This window comes from Peromyscus eremicus, chromosome 22 (assembly GCF_949786415.1).
Source record: "Peromyscus eremicus chromosome 22, PerEre_H2_v1, whole genome shotgun sequence".
In the NCBI taxonomy this organism is placed as follows: Eukaryota; Metazoa; Chordata; class Mammalia; order Rodentia; family Cricetidae; genus Peromyscus; species Peromyscus eremicus.
In genome coordinates this window covers 22,157,013-22,178,473 of record NC_081437.1, presented here as the reverse complement: position 1 = coordinate 22,178,473, position 21,461 = coordinate 22,157,013, and the positions used below count along the sequence as shown (strand labels likewise).

General features: G+C 44.3%; 1 protein-coding gene across 2 annotated transcripts in view; it reads left to right on the top strand.

Annotated features, from left to right (window-relative positions):
• Babam2 (BRISC and BRCA1 A complex member 2) overlaps window positions 1-21,461 on the top strand; it is a 469,435-nt gene that overhangs the window by 299,123 nt on the left and 148,851 nt on the right. For both annotated transcript variants that reach the window (XM_059248525.1, XM_059248524.1), the window contains exon 7: window positions 1,586-1,695. In XM_059248525.1, the coding sequence (XP_059104508.1) occupies window positions 1,586-1,695 (110 nt within the window). The remainder of the gene's footprint in view (window positions 1-1,585; window positions 1,696-21,461) is intronic.

Sequence of the window (21,461 nt, the reverse complement as noted above, 5' to 3'; positions counted from 1 at the left end):
TGCAGGCAGCCAGGACACTTAGGTGTGTTCACTGTGCTCTAGGCCAGTGAGCAAATGTTGTAACAGGTAGATGTAGAACATGAAGGCCAAGGCCTAGGCAGTGAAAAGCTTGGCCATGGAAATGGCTGCAGCAGGTGGCACCTACGTGTTCCTACCTAACCCTTGCTTCTTACTTCCTCCTAATTTTTATTTTTAAAACACGGGAGAGACTGGATGATCCTTGTCCCTGTGTATACATGTCACACGTGCACAATAAGAAACCGGGCAAGGATACTGAAGATGCCAAGCTAAGCAGCATGTGTGTGTGTTGACCAGCTTCCTGGGATGCAGGAAAGGGAGTGGGGTTTGGACAGATGGAGGCCTGTGCCTGAGGCTCTCAATGCTCACACAGAGTTCAAGCCTAGGCTGGGACCCCTTCCTTGTTTGCCTGAGCCCCCTGCCCTCAGGACCTGTGAACTGATTGAGAATTACAGGTCAGTTTTTACCATTCCCAACATGAGAACGACATCCAGGGCTAGTGTTTTAGGTTTTGTACTTGACTTAGAGACATTGCCAGGTTACTAGGGGTTGCAGAAATGTGGTGTGTCAGATTAAAGTCAATTGAAGTCAATATTGACAGTTATTCTGATTCAGCATTTTATTCCAAACTCTGGCAGACAACTTCGTACTTGGCAATAATCATAAAGCACGTGCACATAGTTAAAAGTTCCCCATTTTGATTCAGTACACTTCATCAGTGTGTCATCAATACTCCATTGAGTTCTGATATTCGGTTGTCAGTCTAGTATTCAATACTTATCAATTCAGTTTACCATTAACCCCAAGGTGTCCTTGGATGGATTGACCAGTAATTATAATTCTTAGATTAATAGGGAATTTGTCTTAAAATATTCTCTTAACTGGGCATACATGATAAATATGTGTTGCAGTTCCCAAGTAAATCATCTATGATCACTTTGTTAAAGTAGATCAGCACCTACCCCACCCAGCCTTGTGTTTATATAGTGGCTGGCATACTTTATACTTCATGGCAATATATTTCCTCTGGATTTTTACTATTTAAATAACTTAGAGCATACTATAAGGTTGGTATAACGAGGTTATTTGGCCCATATTTTAACATTTTGCTGGTGTTTTAAGATATAAATTATGTTTTTAGCAATATGTTTACTGAATGAGTTAACTATGCTTCTATCTAATTTGTTACCATCGTATCCATTCCCCTGCTTCACTGAGTATGTGGGAACAAGCGAAATAGTTGAAGGCCATGTGCCTTATTATGGTAGGCTTTGGTCAAGAAGTTTCCTGGGCACCACCCTTGAGGAGTGAGGCAAGGGTATGCTGGACCATTTGGTTGAATGAAGACAACTCACAACCATGGCTTCATGCCAGTAGGCTGTGAGCTCATCACTGATAAGATTCCAGAGTAAGCTGGGCATGATGATACAGGCTGTATCCTGACTTTCGGGAGGCAGGAAGATCTTGAATTGGAGGCTGGCCTGGGCTCCATAATGGGACCCTGTCTCAAAAAACTCAAAGTGTGCAGAGAACAGGTGCTCATGTTGTTTTTCACTTCCTTTCTAAGGATGTAAATGAAGACCCTGGAGAAGATGTGGCCCTCCTTTCTGTCAGTTTTGAGGATACGGAAGCCACCCAAGTGTACCCCAAGTTGTACTTGTCACCCCGAATTGAGCAGTAAGTGTCAGTGTCGTTGACATGATGAGCCAGATGCTTCTACTTAGTAAGCCATGTGTCTCCCTCTTCCTTTTATGCAGTGTGAACTCTTAAACATTTTTTTTAGTTTTCTTTTCTTAGAACTTGGTTTATTGAGGGATTTTTTTTTTTTTAAAGATGTTTTCCTTTTGTGGACACAAGTCCATACACCTGAGTGTAAGTTCACCACTTGCATAGATATACCAACAGAGGCCAGAAGAGGCCATCAGGTCCTCTGGAACTGGAGTTACAGGCAGTTGGAAGCTGCACTATGTGGGTACTGGGATTTGAACTAGGTCCTCTGCAAGAGTACCCAATGCCCTTAACTGCTGAGCCTTCTCTCCAGCTCTAGGGTGAAGGTTTTGGTGGTAGAGTACATGCAGATAGTACTTACAAGTGTAATCTTTTAGTGAATTTTATTCATGCAATTTAAGGTCTCTGTATTGTGTGTCTGAGTCCTTCAGAGAATTGTAGGTATAACAAGTCCGAATTGTTCCTCTCTTGGGCTATCTCCAGGGGTTTGTAAGTAGTAGTTGTAGCCTGTAGAGGACTGCTGAATAATATCCAACCTAAATGATATATTTGAAACTGTCAGAGTTATTTGTGAAGATATAACCAGTTTCTTTAAGATATTAGGCAAAAAGTTAATCAGCAACTGATAAAGGCAATATTAAAAGTAGGTATTTTTAAATGATGGTGTTGGAGTTCTTTCTTGGTTTAAATAGCTCTGTATGGTTTTATGCAATGTCCAGTCACATAGTGAAAACAGTTGGCTATCATACTTGTGTCTATCCAAGTAACTTTTCTCATTAGTCATGAAAATTTTCTCATTATTTCCTGAAGACTCGTGTCACAATGTGCTTCTTGTTGGCCAAATGCTTTAGTAGTCTACCCCACTTCAAAGGATGCTGAGGTCCACTGAAAAGGGATCATGAGCAGATTTGGTTGGGAACTTCTGACAAGACACATTTTTCATCAAGAGAGAAATTTGTACAGGTTCTGACTGCAATGCATTAGTAAAGTTCTCTGCAGGTCATTTAGTCAGGGTTGGCAGATTTCTGTCTGTGAGTTGATGTGGTTGTCACCCGACATTAATATACTGAACCGTTTTCATGCTCTCTGACCTCAGTTGCTCTAAGTTACGAGTCATGGACACCCCATCTTACAAATTAATATGATGCTCAAATGTGGGAGACTGTGAAAATCAGTCATGTACAGGCATTCTCTTGTTTACTTATATATCTCTGATAATAGCTAGAGTGGGATTTTACAGTGGCAAGACTGTATTTTGCCCTGCCTAGTGCATGAATTTTCAACTTAAAATACTGACCCATGTTAATTAAAGGCCATAACTGGAGGCAACAATGCAGGATAAAAGGGAGAGGTTCCAGAGTCAACAGAGCTACATACACCCAGATTCTGGCCCTTAGCAACGAGTGAAGTATTAATGCCTCGAATCTTATTTCTTCATAAAATAGAAATACTGGTACCTATTTAATAATGTTATTTTTAGTATTATATTAAGTACTGTTCATAGAGCATTAGGTATAGAGACCAGCCCTGGGGCAACCCTCACCAAACAGTGGCTGTTAGTGCTGCCGATTTGATGAGACTTCATGGCAAACAGGTGAGTGAGGAGGTAGATGAGTCAGAGGAGAAACAGAAGAGCGTGGTATGACGTGAGCATGCACTTGTTACAGAAGAGCGTGCTATGACGTGAGCATGCACTTGTTATGGACACTCAATATGAACTTGACGAGTTAAATTCAGATGTTTGGGTGGTGAGAAAGTTAGAGAAAAACATCCCAAGATGTCTGAGAAATGAGTACGTTAGTTACCCAGAGGTGGGTAATTGCCCTCTCCGAGAGGGTTGTTTGTTGGTTCCGGGGGTGGAGTGGAGGGTCTCACACATGTTATGCAAGTGTTCTGCTGTTGAGCTGTGTCTCCAGTCCAATGCTTACTGTTGAGTTAGAAATCATTTCTCACTAAATTCCCCAGGCTGGTCTTAATGTAGCCCAAGCTCACCTCGAACTTGGAAATCCTCAGTTCCTGAGCTGCTGGGGTTGCCAGCCTGTGCCACTAAGTCTAACTTGAAGGATTCTTGTTCTCCTGAACTGAAGCCAGGTTATTTCTTTGAAGTAACTGTGCCTGGTTTGCAAAGATGCTTGCTAATAAAATATCCTCATTCTAAAAACCTAAGATGTGGCGAGTAAGGAGAGGTGTATTTTAAGTCACTTTTCCTATTTCTAAAACCCAGCTCTTAGGCTGGGTGTGGTGGTGTACGATTTTAATCCCAGTACTGTGGAAGCAGAGGCAGGCAGATCTTTGTGAGTTCGAGGCCAGCCTAATCTATAGTGTGAGTTCCAGGACAGCCAGAGCTACACAGAGAGGCCCATCTCAAATAAGAAAAAAACAAAAACAAAAACCTAAAGGCAACCAAATAAGCAGAAGCCCAGCTCTCAGTGTCCCCTCCTTATGTGGAGGACTAGCTATAGCCTGTCGTTTCCACTGCTCTCCTGCTGTTCCCCTCCGTCTGTCTTTTCAGCTGAAATGTTCTCAGTCCGTCATTCTTGCTGCTGTACCTTTGCTGTCTAAAGCTGTTCCTTCTTTCCACACTGTAGTAGTCTTTCTGTCCTGGGGAAATGCACATATTCTAGGCTTTGTTCAAATGCCCTCACTACCAGCTTTGCCTCGGAGCGGTCTACCCTCCCATCACACTAAATCTGTCTTCATCTTACCATCTACCTACCTGTGATGTGCATTTCTTTAATCCTTTGCTAAGCTGCACACTCCTCGGGTTGATGAAGAAGTGTACCATCCCATAGGGCCTTGCACAACAATGGCTTAATTGTGAGTCTTGTAAGTAAGTATGGAATTCTCACCCCCAACTTGGAATGGCTGTACTGAAGCTTTGACATTTTTCTTGGTTAATACAAATTCACCTAATGCAACTGTATTTCTAATGCTAAGCAAACAGCCAGACACTACTATTTCTTCAAGTAGAGGTTTTCAACATGAGATTTTAGAGAAAGGTTAAAATGGAGAATGGTAAAGTTGAGGTATGGCTCTGTGAGGGCTTACACATTTGCTAAATTGATTCCAGTCTTTCCCTAACCCCTGTGGTCACATGTTCTGGGGATCTCATTTACCTGCAATCCACTGAAGTCTGAAATATTAAGCAGAAAGGTTTAGAAATAAACAATTCATAAGTTTTAATTTGTGCAGCATCTTGAGAAGCCATATGAAGTCTTGTGTGGTCCTGCTCCATCTTGCCTAGGATAAGAGTTGCCTGTTTGTCCAGCTTTTCCATGCTGTACACGCTCCCTACCTGTTAGTCATTAGTAGATTTCTTATCAGATTGGCTGTCATGATTTCACAGTGACTGTGTTCAGGAAACCCTATTTTACTTAATAATAGCTCAAAGTACAGGAATAGTGATGTTGGTAATTCAGACATGCCAGTGAGAAGCCCTGGCTTGCTTAAAGTGATTTCACTTAAAGTAGAAAGGTGAAAATTTTCAACTTGTGAGCTGGGCATGGTGGCTGGGCACAGTGGCTGGGCACTTTGGGAGGTAGAGGCAGGAGGAGGAGCTCTATAAGTTTGAGGCCATTCAGTTCACTCAGTTTTATTGTAAGCAAATCTTATTTCTATGAAATTGTGAAGGAGGAGGAACCTGTGCTAGTTTTCTCTTGCACGTTTGACTGTAGAAGTTGCTCTTGTTCTGTTTTGTTGTGATTGTTGTTAATGTCACACTTCATATTTATAAATTGAACTTTGTCATAGTTAAGTATGTATATAGCAAAACCCAGGATATCTGCGATTCAGTACTGTCTGTGGTTTAAGGCATCTGCTGAGGGTCCTGGAGCATATCCCTCATAGATAAAGGGGACTGTTATATCTAGCTAATTCTTCAGAGTTCAGAGCATTAAAGAGGAATAATGTCATTTCAGGAGGATTCATGTCATATCATGGGATAAGTTTTCAGACATGAGTGAAGGGGGATTAGTATTATCTTGGACATTGTGTTAAGCTTTCATTTGCTCCCTATGTTTTGTGTTACCCAGCCAATTCTGAGCTATGGGAAAGGCATTCCCAACTAGACTTGCCTGGCTGTTGCCTTAGCTGAGGGTCTGTTCCTTTTGGTTTCTGCTATGGTGCTTTCTGAGAAGTCCCAAGCCTCCTGCAGGATATCTCACAGGCAGAAGCTCTGGGAGACCAAAAGCCTGTTTTACATTATTTTAAAATGGTCAAAAGAAGTCTAGCTTCTCCACCTCCCAGTACATGGGCAGAGGGAAATTCCAGGCCTGTCTGGCTATTATCACTCTGCCCCAGCTTGTCTGTTCAGTAGGCAAGGATATTAACTAGTCCCAGAAATAGAAATAGAAAAATACTGCTTAGGGTGTTGTCATCACATGAAGGCAAAGGGATCAATTTGTTATACTCTAAAGAGTTTAACAATATGAGTACCAAATGTCTCCAAATTAGACAGTCCCCACGAAAAGGAACATCTGTCAGATACATTGGTCAAAAACTCCCAAGTGCATTCTGATTTTATGATGCTCTGAAATTTGTTTTTCCAGGACCTGGGAATAGTTGCCTGGTGCCTTTGACAGCCCTGTTGCACATGGCTTGCATGCCCTCATGGTGCAGAGATGCCTGTTGTCTTCAAGCCTCCCACTGTGCATGCATCTAGCTTAAAGAATAAACACTTCTAAGAAGAACGTTGTGTTCTTCATGCATGAGGGACATTTATGAAGTAAACATATTTCATGTATTCTATACATTTGTTTTCCAAGGAATCAAAACCAGTCCTTTGATTTAGACCTTAAGTTTGGCTCGTTGAGAGAAGGAAGCCAGTTATGCACAAAGAAGGATGCAGGCGAGGGCAGTGAGGAGGAGGATTAGCTAGTGGTCAGAAATGCAGAGTATTAGATTTTGGTTGCATATTAGAAAAGGGAGAACTCGTTTCTGAACCAGTTGCCTGGCTTTTTCCTGGCAGAAGAGCTGTGAATGTTAAGGTTACATCATCAGAGCTGGCACTAAATGTGCCATACCTTCTCGTTGGTCCCAGACTGTTGGCAGTTCCCGCCGTGAAACGAAAGGTGAACTGGGCATCGGAGACAGCCTAGTGCTCATCTCGGAAAGGTGTGGGCCGCTTTCCTGGCTCCAGCCAGTGTCTGGGAGTGGTTTGAAGAAAACCAGCTCCGTCACTCCCTGGGCTGTTCCCACTCAGTGCATAAAAAGAGGACTTCAGCCCCTGAGGCAGACCAGGTGGCATCTTTCACAAGTACAGAATTTGTTTTTAGAACTTTTTTGTTGTTAAGTTACAGCCCGCCTTGGAAATAAGTACGCAGAACTTACCAGCTCATAAATGTCCACCCCTAGCGAGGCCTGTGTGCCTGCACACATGCATGTGGTCATTCTTCAGCAGGAGCAACCCTGCAAGAACTGAGCAAGTACAAGGCCCTTTGCTCGTGTGCCAGAGGCTGTCAAGATAAATGTCATGTGGCCCTGTGCCCTAGTTTGCTTAGAGTACAGTAAGAGGCATAAAAACAACCACAAGTTGCAACTTGTGGTTAGTGAAGAAGACACAGTGAGACTTGGCGCCAGCCGCCCTCTCTGCTCCTCCATTTTTTGGGTGACAAGCCAGGCTCAAGTGACTTTGGGCTCCATTTCTTCTTCTGAAAAGGGGGCAAACACAGTTTTAATTGTGTCTACTCTAGTGAGACAATAGGAAAAGGCCTTTTGTAGTGCTTAGCCCATGGTCAAGGCTCAGTCAGTGCTTTTCGGGTTGTAGAAATAACTTGAAAACTTAGCAACCTTGTAAGAGCTCGGAGGAGACTGCATTTCTGTCTGGCTTGATGAAGGGAACACTGGAAGGCTTTTGAAGGCCTAGCTTTTCTAATGTCCTATGACTTCTCTAGAAATTAAATAAGCAACACGGTGACAGTATATGTGTTTAGTGCTTTCAGATGTTTAAGTTGCTATTCATTTTACTCTACCGTATGATGTCCATAATGTTCCTGGCGTGTGTTCTCTGTAGAGCTTTCCTCCCCTGGAACCTGGTGTTCATAGGCCCTTCCTGCTCCCCTTCACTGGTGGTTTCCTTTGTCAGCTCATGAAATTGTACTAAATTGCGTTTCCATGCCTCTACGCTTGGTCATATTTTAATTTTTATTTTGAGTGTGTGTGTTAATGCAGGTGTATGCATGCCACAGCATACACATGGGAGTCAGAGGACAACTCTCGGGAGTAGGTTGTCTCCTGCCACCTTAGAGGCTCTGAGGCTCAAACCCAGGTTACCAGGCCTGGGACAAGCGCCTCTGCCAGCTGAGCTGTCCCGCCAGCCCCCCAGGTCAGTTTCTTTCTTCTTAAATATTTTCTTTGAGGGTTTTATTTACTTTTGCTTTATGTGTATGGGTGTTTTGTCTGAATGTATGTCTGTGCACCATATGTGTGCAGTGCCTTCAGATGCCAGAAGAGGAGGTCATTGCTTCTGGAACTGGAGTTTAGATAGTTGTTAGCCACCACATGGGTGCTGGGAACCAAACCTCTGCATAGCAACCAGTGCTCTTAACGCTGGCTGCGCCATCTCCCCATCTCTCCCCGTCCCCAGATCATCTTCACGGCCTTCATTGTGGATGGCTCCCTGGTCTTCATTCCTAACATTTTTCCCCAGCTTTGAAAACTGCTTTTCTGACCATCTGACGGACATTCATGTTCATATTCCATCCGTCACCTCAAATTCACATGTCTAAATTATCAAAATGTCAAAACCCAAGTTTATCATCTTGAGTAAGGCAGCATTTTCCCTTACCCTGCTTCCCTTCATCCTCCTCTGCTTCTCCTGGGTGCTCAGGTTCACATCTCCCAGGCGTCTTGACACTCTCTCCCTCCGTGAAGCAGCCAGTGTCTAATGCTGGACTCCACTCTCCGGTGCCTTCCACTCTGTCGTTCCTCCCTTTAGCTGGTTCTGTCCTGTTGCCACGCCCCTGGTGGGCTCTTGACTCTTGTTCTCTTCCTGTTTGACTGCCAGTTAACTCCCAGTTTTAGCTTTCAGTCTATTTCTCTTTGGCACAGAGCTGTCGCTGTCTGAAGCTCCACTCACATAACGTCCTTGTTCAAACATCCCTCAAGTGATTCAGCTGGCTGTCTGGCAGTCAAGCAGTTCCATGTGGCTGTTCCACTCACCTTTCCACCCCCACCTGGACATTTTACATAGCCTGCCATGTTTTGTCATTTCCTTCAACAGACTTGTGTTTTTTCCACATCTGTACTTTTGCTCAGCCTAGTCCTTGTTCCAGAGTGTTACATTTGGTTCCCCCCTCCTACAGGGTCTGCAGATGGTCTGCCCATCTTCTTAGGTCTTGGTGGTCATCTCCTCCATGGAATTTTCTTCACCATCCACCACATGCCTTCTAGTAAGACTACACTTTTTCCTCCTGTGTTCCTGACTCTCAGGGCATCTTGTTTTATTAAACTATAAACGCCCTGACATTTGAGGGCTGGGGAAGACCAGGCCATTTCTTGCCAAGCTGACCCTACCCTAGCCCCGCTACCTACTAATGTAACTTCCCAGAAGGGCAGGAGTTGATTTTCTCTGTGCCTAGCAAGGGAAATGGTCTCGCTTGCTGCTTTTCATTTTCACTCCTAAACCTTGTGGCAGCAGCTAGCTTCCCTGGAGGTTGAACCTTGTGGCAGCAGCTAGCTTCCCTGGAGGATGTACCTTGTGGCAGCAGCTAGCTCCTCTGGGGGTTAAACCTTGTAGCAGCAGCTAGCTTCCCTGGAGGTTGTGCCTTGTAGCAGCAGCTAGCTTCCCTGGGGGGATGTACCTTGTAGCAGCAGCTAGCTTCCCTGGGGGGATGTACCTTGTAGCAGCAGCTAGCTTCCCTGGGGGGATGTACCTTGTAGCAGCAGCTAGCTTCTCTGGGGGATGCACCTTGTAGCAACAGCTAGCTTCCCTGGAGGATGAACCTTGTAGCCAGCAGCTAGCTTCCCTGGAGGTTGAACCTTTTGGCCAGCAGCTAGCTTCCCTGGGGGTTGAACCTTGTGGCCAGCAGCTAGCTTCCCTGGGGGTTGAACCATTTGGCCAGCAGCTAGCTTTCCTGGGGGTTGAACCTTTTGGCCAGCAGCTAGCTTCCCTGGAGGTTGAACCTTGCAGCAGCAGCTAGCTTCCCTGGAGGTTGAACCTTGCAGCAGCAGCTAGCTTCCCTGGAGGTTGAACCTTTTGGCCAGCAGCTAGCTTCCCTGGAGGTTGAACCTTGTGGCAGCAGCTAGCTTCCCTGGGGGTTGCTTGACCATACTTCTGGGACTTGACTTTGTAGGAGCGCTGTCTGACCTGAACCTTGCAGGTGGTGAACGTGCACTTGGTCTTATGAACTTTGAACCTAAAGTCTCTTATCTCCTCTAACTGTGGCCTGTGGCCCCTCCTACCTCCTTTTCCCTACTGTTCCTGGCAACAGCCACAGTCTTTTAGGACATATGGATGGGTTCTCATCCAGAGGCTGGGGTACACTGAAATTTGACTCAGAGTGATGAAAGGGTATAGGGACCTGAACATTAAAATAATGCTGTTTGAAATTGTAGGCAAGAGTACTACATTCAGATAAAATACAATTTAATTCAGTAAGAAAATTCACTATATTGTGATTTTACTCAAATGTCCCACTGACTTTAATACCTGGCAGGGTGGAACATGCCATTTTAGATGTTCCAAAAAAAATTTTTGAACCGGGCGGTGGTGGCGCACGCCTTTAATCCCAGCACTCGGGAGGCAGAGCCAGGTGGAGCTCTGTGAGTTCGAGGCCAGCCTGGGCTACAGAGTGAGTTCCAGGAAAGGTGCAGAGCTACACAGAGAAACCCTGTCTCGAAAAACCAAAAAAAAAAAAAAAAATTTTTTTTTTGAGACTTGATCTTGTGTATCCCAGGTAGCCTTGAATTCACCATGTAGTCAAGGAGGACCTTGACCCCTGGTCCTCTACTTCTTCCACCTCCCAAGTGTTGGGATAGGGAGTGTGATACCTTTGAGTGGGTGTGACCACCTTGAGTGCCTTTTCAAATGTATAACCTTGAAATTGTGTGACCAAGTAGATTGACTGGCAAATATATATAATTATTATCTTTGAAGAAAACTATCTTTTGCCAGTTGTCTCGAAAAAGGAGGCCCCATATCACTAGAGGTAATTTTGGGTTGAAGTTTAAGCACTAGTACAGCATAGTAAACATGACTTAATTTAGCCATACTCGTGTTTACATGAGTCACTCAAATAATCCTATAATAAATATTGTGCTCCTGGAGAGGTTTTTTTCCTTTGATAAATATACAGTCCAGTGTATGCTAAGACAACCAGCTGTCAGGGGAGATGTATTTGCTTTTGGTGGGAAGAGCTGTCTTAGCCTCTAGGGACTTAAGATGTTCCTTTTACTGGTCTGGGAGCAGGGCCAGATGGGTTCTTCGTGACTTAGAATGGAATTCTGAAAAGTTCAGCTAGTTTTCATTAGTGAGTTTGGCCCTTTGTCTCGCCTGCGCCTCCCTGCACACCAAGAAACATTGCAAACAGACTTCTATGAGGAGAAGATCAATCAGCCCCTAAATGTCATATGTTTGGCAACTTTCTGATGGGCAGCTTCCACCTCCCCAGCCTCGGAAGTCAGTGCTCGCTCAGTGGTTCTGCTTAGGCCTGTTTTAGGCAGAAAATGTGTGTTTACAAGTAAGACGTGCGCAGGTCCGTGAGAACTCAGATCTCCTCAGTACGTTCAGCCTTGGGTTAATTTCCTGCCCTCAGTCACTTCTGTGCCTTATTTTTCTGTTGTGTAAGGACTAGCCTCCACTGGAAGACACACCACATCCTCGTTCAAAGGACTGAGCCTCACATCTTCTGCCGAGCATCTCTAGGACATGGACCAGCATTTTTCTTGTAGGGAAGATGAGACTTGGGTGATGTTCAATTTCACACTATTCTTCACTAGCAAAGCTGTGAGCATCGGTCATTTCTGGTTGATGGAGTTGCTGTTCATTTATATTCACAAGCAGGAAACTCCTTCTCGACAGAGAGTCTGAGATACACAGTGGAGTTAACAAAGACTCTAGGCAGTTTTATAGGGAGAACCAGAGAAGTTAGCGTGTCAGAGAGGAAATGTCCTCAAGTGTCCCTGAATGGATGGGAGATACCAGCCCTTAGCTGGCGAAGTAGAATGCCTCTCAAACAGTCTAAATGAAAGAAGTCTGCAGCCCGACTGCAAAGCACTGAAGATCGATGTGTACAGAGTTGCACTGGTTAAAGAACAGATTGCCGTAGACCTCTTTGAAGATCTGATGAGGGCCCAGGACGTTACTCTAGAAAAATGTATAGAAACACAGGTTTAAATATAGTTTTGAGAGCAACAGACTCCCCTGTAACCAATTTATGTACCTCGTTAACATGCAAATTATGGGGCGGTGAATATGATCAAAGTATATTATATACGTGTATGGAAATGTCACAACAAAACCCATGATATTGCACAATTAATATATGCTAATAAACTATAAAACAATGTAAGAATAAAAACTTAACAAGTTAGGTTGTTTTAAGGGAGAATTATCATCTTACACTGTCCATCCCCCACCTTCCCAGCTCTGCTCTTCTCCACTGCTGTGGATTCCAACCCTTCTAGTGGCACCAGCCATTTTATACCTTTCTCTTGCTATTGTTGCCCATCTAAACAACTGCTGGTTGATGTGGCCTCCTTGCTGTCCCCCCACGGTCTTCTCACCCATCTCCAGCCCCAGCCCCAGCCCCATCAGACCTCCTTGGTGCTGACTTTCTTCCATGTTAGGTTTCCTAAAGCAGAACTCCATCCCTGTCACTTTCTCTCTTGCACCCTTTGTACACCTCTTTGCTGAACACACCAGTCTAGGACGTGCTGGATCTTCGTGTCTGAGAACTTCCATGTAGCCCCCTGAGAGCCTGGACCAGAGATGGCCAGACCAGGGGCGGCTACTCCTAAGGACTTGCCTGAACTTGAGGGGAATAGGGCTGTTGCTTTCAAAGATTTTCCCCAGCAAGGTTAGGTGTTTTAGCAGAAGGGCTCTGAGTTACCCACTTGGCCATCTCACTAGAACTGTATGTGCATGGCATCTTCTTCTGTCTCCCCCACGGACTGGCTGGCTGGCCTTGTGGATGTGCTGAATGACATTCAAGTGCCACCCTAGTCATACAGCTATGCAGACTTTCCTGCCCTTCATTCCTTGTGCCTTTGGTTTAAACTATCCTTGGAGAGTGCCATGCTCTCCTTACTGGGGACTGGTTTCCTAGTATTTTCAAGCTAGTTGCTATTCTAGACAGAGTGGTTCTTGAAGACACAAACCTGATTTCATCATTCGCTCAGGTCCAAACAGAGCTCATTATTTCTCCTCATATGTCCACCTCAGTGGTCTTGCCGGCATCTCTGATACCTCCTCCATCCCTGCTTCCATCCAGTCCATCACTCGATGTGAGCATGTCTTTCTTCATGCTGCCTTCGTCTGGACTCCACCAAGCCTTTAGTTGTGCCCATCTTGTTTTAATTACTCATCCCCTTTCATCTTGGATGTCAGATCCATGCGAGGAGTTGAAAGCGATGTATTAAATAGGTGACTTGAAATTGTGAAGCAGGTGGTCATCAGGGCTGTGAGCAGGTTATTGCAGTCTTTTCTGAGTGTGAACATGGAAGGAGAGCTTGACTACAAAGAGGTGGAACATTTTAGGGTGACAGAGTTGTTCCGTGTCACACTTGTGGTAGATGTCCAATTCTCTATTTGTCAAAACCCATAGCATTATGCACTACAAAGAACTCATTGTACTGTTGGTAAAAGATCATTTCTAAAATGTTTCCCAGACTCCTAGAAATGAAAGAAACATTTAGTATTTCATATTAGTAAGTTATGAATTCATAATTCTTTTTTTTTCTTTCTTGAGTTAGGGTCTCATCATGTAGCTCAGGCTGATCTTGATCTGTCAGTCATCCTGTTTTGAGTTTTGGGTTTTTGGTTTTACTTTTAAATTTTGTTTTTGAGGGGAGGTTGCAAGGGCAGAGGGCGGAAGAGAGGGGACAGGGGGATGAGTGGGATTGGGATGCATGATGTGAAATCCACAAAGAATCAACAAAAAGTTTAAAAAACAACAAAAAAGAAAGATTGATTGATTTGGTGTCTGGTTATGGCCCCTCTTCCTAACTGGCAAAAGACCACCTACAGGCTATGTCCTCACATGGCAGAGAGGTGCTAACATGTCTTCATTTCCTTAGAAGGACACTCATCCCGTCACAGTAACCGTACACTTATGACCTTACCTACACTCTTTACCTTCAAAGCACCCAGTCTCCTAAAACTGTCACTTTGGAGTAAGGGCTTCACTATATCACTTTAGGTGACGAGAGGCTGGAGAGAGGGCTCAGCAATTAAGAATACTTGTTGCTTTTGCAGAAGACCCAGGTTTGGTTCCCAGCATCTACTGCAGCCACTAATGTTCGTGTGTCACATATATTCTGTCTCCACACAGCATTTGGCCAGTCCTTACATGATAGTTAGCACACAGCACAGCAGTATACCTCTTCTGTCATTCTTTGGCCCCATAGTGTTATGAAATAAACAGATTTGGAACACTTGTTGTAAAAGGTATGTAGTGAGTGATCATTTTTCCAAGAACCCTTTATTCATATGTATGAATATTTGCTTAAGTAAAAGAACATTTTAACTTCCTTCAAAATAGCTCACATAATTACTATGTTAGGAAGCTCCTTTTTCTATTGTTTTGTCTCATAGTGGGATGACAGATTCATACGGAGGTCTGTCACTCTTTCTCACCTTCCCACTCGACATAAACAGCTAATATAGTTCAGACCATACATGGAAAGAGGCGCTTAAGAGGGAGCAAGGCCCCAACACTTGGGAATGCTTGGGTTTTGGCTCCGACCTCCGTGAAGCTTTATGGCTCAAGTCTCTTCTCCTTTCCAGGCACTTGGCTCTCAGAAGCACCATTATTTTCTCTCACCAGTGGGTTTCTGTGTACGCAGTGATGAAGAAAGTGTCAGCTACTTAGTTTTTAGAATAGAATGTGAGCACAGACTTAGAAATGTATGTCAGGTGGGTTTTAAAGTTGCCCCTCTCCTCCCTAAAAAGTGCACTGACTATATTATCCTCAGCATGTTTTCAAAGGGTAATTAGTTAGTAGCTAAGTAATGCCCTGGTTCCTGATTACAACCGTTTGCTGTAAGTGGGTGATGACTAAGGCTCCTACTATGTACAAGTTGTGTATGAAGTGGAGCTCCTTTTACTGCTGTTGGAGGAGCAAAGGTCTAACATCAGTGTTGTCAGATTTTACTGTGTGGGTTTTATTAGAGAGCATGTAATTTGATCCTGGTATGTCTGATTTTGATTCCCATAATAAAGGGCTAATGATTATATTGGAGTTTTCTACACTTATTAAAATTCAGACACACTGTCTTTTACCAGCAGCACTAATGACTTAGTGAATGGAAGGAAGGCCTTTGATTCAAAACAAATGATGAGCCAACATGTAGTGAACAGGGCCATCCGAGGGAGCGAATGATTCCATCTGCGAACATCATTTATAGACATTTCAACAATATAGAGGACATCCTTGGAAAAGCTTGAGATCGCCTTTGGCCAGGTGAAGCTGGCCCACACTATTAACTTGGAGATAGATATATCAGTGGAAAAATTATTTCACTGACAGTCTCTTTTTTCCTATATGCAAAAAAATTTTTCCCTCCTGCCTTTTAATCCCTCTCTCCCTACTCCACCCCAATCTTTAAAAAGTATGATGTAAGGGTGGGTTGTTTTGTGCCAAGTTTTCATCCTGGAGCAGATTTTTACAGCCGTGTTTCTCTGAGGAAAGGAGTTTATGACCACATGCTGATAGAACTTACATGTCCTTATTCCTTATTCTGACCCAGTACCTTTTCCTAACTTGAATTTTGTCTGAATTTAGCATGACCCATTTAATATGTTTTAAAACTAAGGGAAGATGTTTTGAAAGCTTTTAAAGCCTTATTACTTACATCATATAATATTTCATCTCAAAACCAAATCCGTTGAAAGTTTGAGATTTTTCAGTTCTTAGACTTAAGAAAACCTCTCAGAATATTTGTATGTAGATACTAGTTATTCTGGTGACCACCCTTCATTGTGGCCATTCTGTTAGGGTTATTTACCAGGAACTATTCACTTAACTTTTTCTAACTCTTTAAAATTTTATTTGTGTGTGCATGCATGCATGTGTGTACACGTGTTTGCTACAGCGCAGGTGTCGAGATCAAAGGACAGACTTGGTTTGCAAGACTCGGTTCTCTCTTTCCACCATGTAGATCTCGGGGATCGAATGCAGGTTGTCAAGCTTGACAGAAAGTGTCTTTACCCACTGGACCATCTCACTGGCCCTCCAGCTTCTTTTGTAAAGAAGAAATAAACTTGTAAGGAGCACAGATGCTGAAAACAATCCAACTGGTTGGGAATATTTCCGTATGTAAATAACCTAGGTGTCTATGCATTTCAGTCATCAATGACTACCATACTGATTGGTAGGAGCCCTGTTGTATATATAATACACAGTAGTTTTGTGACGCTACTGACCATTTGGTTACGGAAGCACTGCACTCCCTACACAGGTTCTCAGCCTCGGCGCTGTGGACAGTGTGGGTTGAATCTCTCACTGCTCTTATTTAGGAGGAAGAGTTGTCTCGTCTCTTCATTGAAAGACATTTGGCAGCATCCTTGGCCCCTCCACACTGGATATCAGTAGCCCCTGCCAGCCTTGGCAGTCAACAATATCTGTGTTATTCCCTTTGCAGAAGGACAGTGGAGAAAGGGTATAGGCATTGGGAGGAACGTCTTCAACCGAGGAGCAGTCCTGCTATCATCAGTCTTTAGGAAGCTCCCAGGGCCTGTTTTCATCTGTGCTAAGCTTTCACAAACCCTTCACTCAGACATTGAACTCTTTTCATCTAAGTAAAGACAGCCACGCCCACACAATGCACAGTGATTTGAATTGAAAGCCTTGCACCCATAGTACCCTCCAGTTCTCCTGTCTCCAGCTCCCCGGAGCTCTAGGCCCTCAGTGCTCAGACATGCCTGTGTGTGTGCAGCCGTCTGTCTGCCCACTTCCTGCTCTCCCTCACTCTCAGGAGGGAGGGGCTGTCCTTTGACAGTGTGCTTCTCCATTTCAGTTGTCATCTTTTCGTTACTTTTCATCACTGCTGACTCTTCCCAAGTTAGTTCTGTTTTCTCACGGATGTAGCTAATCAGAGAGCATTTTGCATGTTTATGGGTTTCAGCTCCTTTTGATAGCTTTATCGGAAGGGTTCTCCAGCAACTTAATTTTGAAAGATTTTATCTTGAAGATCAACAAGGCACGAAGTCCAATTTACCTTTTACTCAAATTCTCAGTCTTCAGGAAATAAACATAGAGCCTTTACTCACTGCAGTCTTCGGATGTCTGTTCTGTCTTAGAGAGTTGTTGGTGCCGGAAGTAGAGGTCAGTGCTGAGAGAGCCCGCCTAGCAGACCGGAAATGAGAGTTGTTTTCATTTTGACAAGTCATTTTTAACTTTCTTTATGTTATTTACTTATTTAAGTTTACATCTTTGTGACAAAATGTTCTCATTAAAGTGGTTAAAAACAAAATTTAGGTTTTTTTCTGGTCCCCCTGAACCATTGTTTTTTAGAGAAATACACATAGAAACACATTAAATTTTTAAATTTAGCCCCATTGGGAAGTTTTCTCGGCAGTATGTTGCATTTCTCAACATGGATGCTGTATTCATTTTGGCTGTGATTCTGTGTTATGTAGGGCAGGACATCTCGCGTCATTGGCCTTGCCTGCTGAATCTGTCTCCGTACATTTTTAGATGCCCCACAGAGGGCTCTTGTCAGCCCACTTGAGATGGGCTCCAGGTGGGAAACTACCTTGTTAGGTTGTTTGAGAAGCTTGTTTCTCTTCCTAGAAGAGGTTTCTAGGGGGTCACAGAAATGTTCTAATCTTCCTCTGCTTGACTGGCCCATTACTTTCAGAGTGAGCTTTCATCTTGGAGGGTTGTGTGTGAAGCAGAATCAAGAGCTGGCCCTGGCATACTCTAGACTTGGCTTTCCTGTTCCCAGTCTCTGAATAGGCTCCCTAGAGGTATCTGTTTACCAAGACTTGTTTTGAAGCTTACTAATTTTCTTAAGTGTAGAAAGCCCCTCTGCTAATAAGCTACATTCCAAATTGTATGTGTAGGTTGCTTATTTGGACTCTGGAACATGCTTTGCCATGGAAACCATTTAGTACATAGTTAGGTTACCAAGGAAACTGGATGTACTAAAGGAGTCCATCAAGCCACAGTGCCTACTTAATTGCCTTTTGAGAGACAGAATCCAACCCTTTTTTCTTTCTGCTTGGTGGCTACTAGCTAGACAGCTCATCTTGTTAGGGAATGAACCAGCCATGAGCCAGCTAGAGCAGAATAGACCCACCCAGTTCACACAGTGCAAGTCTTTATAGCAGGAGGTCTCCAAAGTGGAGTTGAATCTCTCGTATAAAGTAGAAATGTAGGGCAATCAATAGCCAAGATGTCACTCACTGCCGAATTATTACCATAGTGCCCAGTCACTTCCCTCCTGATTTTTGGTACTTGCCCACCTCTCCAAGCCAGGGAAACTGGTGCTGGGGTAAGCATAGGGCAGATGAAGTGGTCTGCTTTTATGTTCTGTTTTCAAGTTTCTTCGCCATAAGTGATTGGCTCTCTGTAGTCTATATGAACCTTATGTCACCCAAGGGCTAACAGCAAGACATTTTCCTGATGCTGAATATGTCACTGTCGTAGGAAAGAATATGAGGAAAGCAGGGTCATGGAATTGCTGTAAAGACAAGGACCAGAAATGGCTGCACCACAGTTGTGGTGGCTCTACCGAGTTGATTTTGAAATGAAGCTGAGTAGTTCTTGAGTGTTTGCTGTGCATGTTTATTTCCAGAGCCTGCCTGTTCCTGTGGCATGCTGGGATGTAGTGATATGCTGAGCACCCAGCTGCGTGGGTCTCAGCTCCTGTGTTTATCCTTGGATCATTCACTTACCATCTTCATTAAGAGTCATGGTTTCCCTCCTCCTGTCTAATCACCCTGGGACTTCCTTATTTCAGCCTGCTATTTCCTCTTTGTATGTAGCTTAGTGGCACTAATTTCACTTTACCTTTGTGGAGTGCTTGCTATTTTATTTACAAAATGCGTGCTCAGTGATTATCTTTGCAAGCTGGGTAATGTAGGCTTTGGCATCCCTGTCTCCCAGGGTGAAAATTAATATGCAGGTACAAAGGACTTTCTCACTCTCATGGCTAGCCTGAAGACCTGGAGTGAGAGCATGGGGCTTCCAGAGTTGGATTTCTCGTGTTGTCTTCATGCCCCATGGCACATACATGGTCATTTCCCTTGGTTTTCTTATTCCTTGGTGGGTGGTGTTAGCTCCCTGTAGATTCTAAACTCAGCGATAAACTCATCGAGGAGAGATCTAGCCTTTCTTCCCTGGCTTTTTCTGTCAGTGTTCTGGGCACTTGGACTGTAGCACATTTCTCTCTCCTCAGCAAATTGACACCTCACAACAAGCCCCTGCTGCAGCCCATTTATTAGTGAATTGGTACCTTTATGTATTTTATAAAGTGAATGAATGCCTTTGGGTATTCATCTTGACGGTTAATCATCATATTTTGTTTTATATAGTATCTTTTCATCCCAAGCATCTATTATCTGCCATTATACAGGGGAGGCTGGTTACTTGTCTAAAACATTAAGCAGAGAAGGGACAATGGGGACAGATATCTTTGAGAAGCTCATGTAAACCAGACGCTGTCCTAGATGTTTTGCACATGTGATCTCGTTTCATCCTTGTGAAGAAGCATCTGAAGTAGGTGGCGTTCTGTAGTTTACAAGTGAAGAGGCTGTGGTTCAGACAGGCTGAGTAAATTACAGTGCACGTGGAAAGTGGAGGGAGATTGGACTCAAGCCTGCCCTGAGCCTAAGGTTCCATTCTGTGAACTCGGTACTTTTTGGAGCTCACTCTGACAAGCAGAAGGACTGGCCTTGCCCGTGGTGATGGAGGGGAGATGCTGTCGGCTCTTTTTCCTGGCGGCATCCCGGAGTGAGCCCACTCTTCTCAAGCCTTTCCTCAAGATCGTGTTCCAATTAACAGAGCTGGGTACGTGTTCCCCACTCACATTTCTCAACCGTTCTCTGGAAGTGAGCTATAACTAATTACTAATACTGATTATGAACATAAGAAGAACAAGTATCCTTTAGAGAAAGATAATTAGAAACAGGGTTTGGTCCCTTTCTTGACAGACTACAGCTTATTTGCATTAGTTGTCTAATCGGCCTCTGGATTTTTTTCCCCGAAAAGAAATGAGTTCAAACCCTCTCTGGGAAAGGAGAGTTGCCAGGCTCTCCTTGGGATCCCAGCTCTTCTCCCTTTTGGTAGCTGTACTTTCCACAGGGGTTCTTACCGTTTTTTGTTGTGTGCACTGAGCCCTCCCTAGAATGAGAGGTTTGCATGGTATAGTGACCAGACTATACAACAATACAAAGAAGTCACCCAGGGTAGTACGTTTTCCCAAAACACAGATGCTCTAGCAGTCTGCACATAGCACTCTTCCCATGTGCAGAAGACCAACCCGAGACTTAGTAACCCACCTGGTTAAACAAGTTAGGGTGAAGAGCCCTGTGTCCCTAAGGGCTTTGACCACAGACCTGGGTGCCCTGGAGCTGGCACACTGTAGGGCTGTGGACCATTTCTGCCACAGTCAAAGCACTCAGGTGGAGCTACTCATTTCTGCCCAGGGGCCTCAGCACTAGCTTTGATCTGTCTCTCGGTAACTGCCCCCTAATCCGCTCTCCCCACTCCTTGCCCCCACGCCGCCGTAGGAGGGGAAGAGGTCTCTCAAGTTCAAGGACTTCCTCCTCGTCCCTGGGTTCTCAGCTTTCTTTGGTCGGGGCCTGTGGAGGGGAGATGACAGGAGGTGCCAGGGTGAGTGACTGAAGACGCAGGGAAGAATGGCAGCGTTCCAAGAAGCCGAGGAGCCAAGCATGGCTGGAGCTGCTCCCCAGCTCTGGACTCAGACTGTCGCACCAACAGCAGCGTTGGTGTCAGAGTCTGTGGGTACTGGTGTGACACCAGAAGACCCAGACCACCGTTGTCGCCACTTGCAAATCTCCCTTGCAGAGCTAAGAAAGGGGAGCTTCCTGAAGAGGTGTGACGTGAGTGGTCGTGAAGGATGGTCACCAGCTACCAGGCCGCCAGTGACAGATTCACTTCTCTTGCCTGCTGTCTACACCAAGCTTTGGCATGAAGTTTTACAGTAACTTTTATGTGTTAGCCCTTGCCAGGAGCTCAGTCTTTAATTTAGTCGGGGGCTGGGAGGACAGTTGAGTCCTGCACAACCATCCTTTTTTCCATTCATCTCCGTCTCTCCTGTCCCCATTTGTCTCCACAATAAAACCTGTCAGCAATCACTTGAGCAGTCTGCCGTGTTATTCTTAGTGGTAACACTTTGATACATTAACACCTGGCAGCGTTTCACTTGAAGTTGTGGAGGGTTTTTACTGTGACTTTAGCATTTAAGAATGCAAAAACTCGTTCAGATTTTGGATCCCGTTTCTTGGATGCTCCTCTTCACAGAGGCCTATTCACAAAATGTTCCTCCACACTCGTGTGCTTTTTATTGAGCATTCTACTGGTTGATTGTTT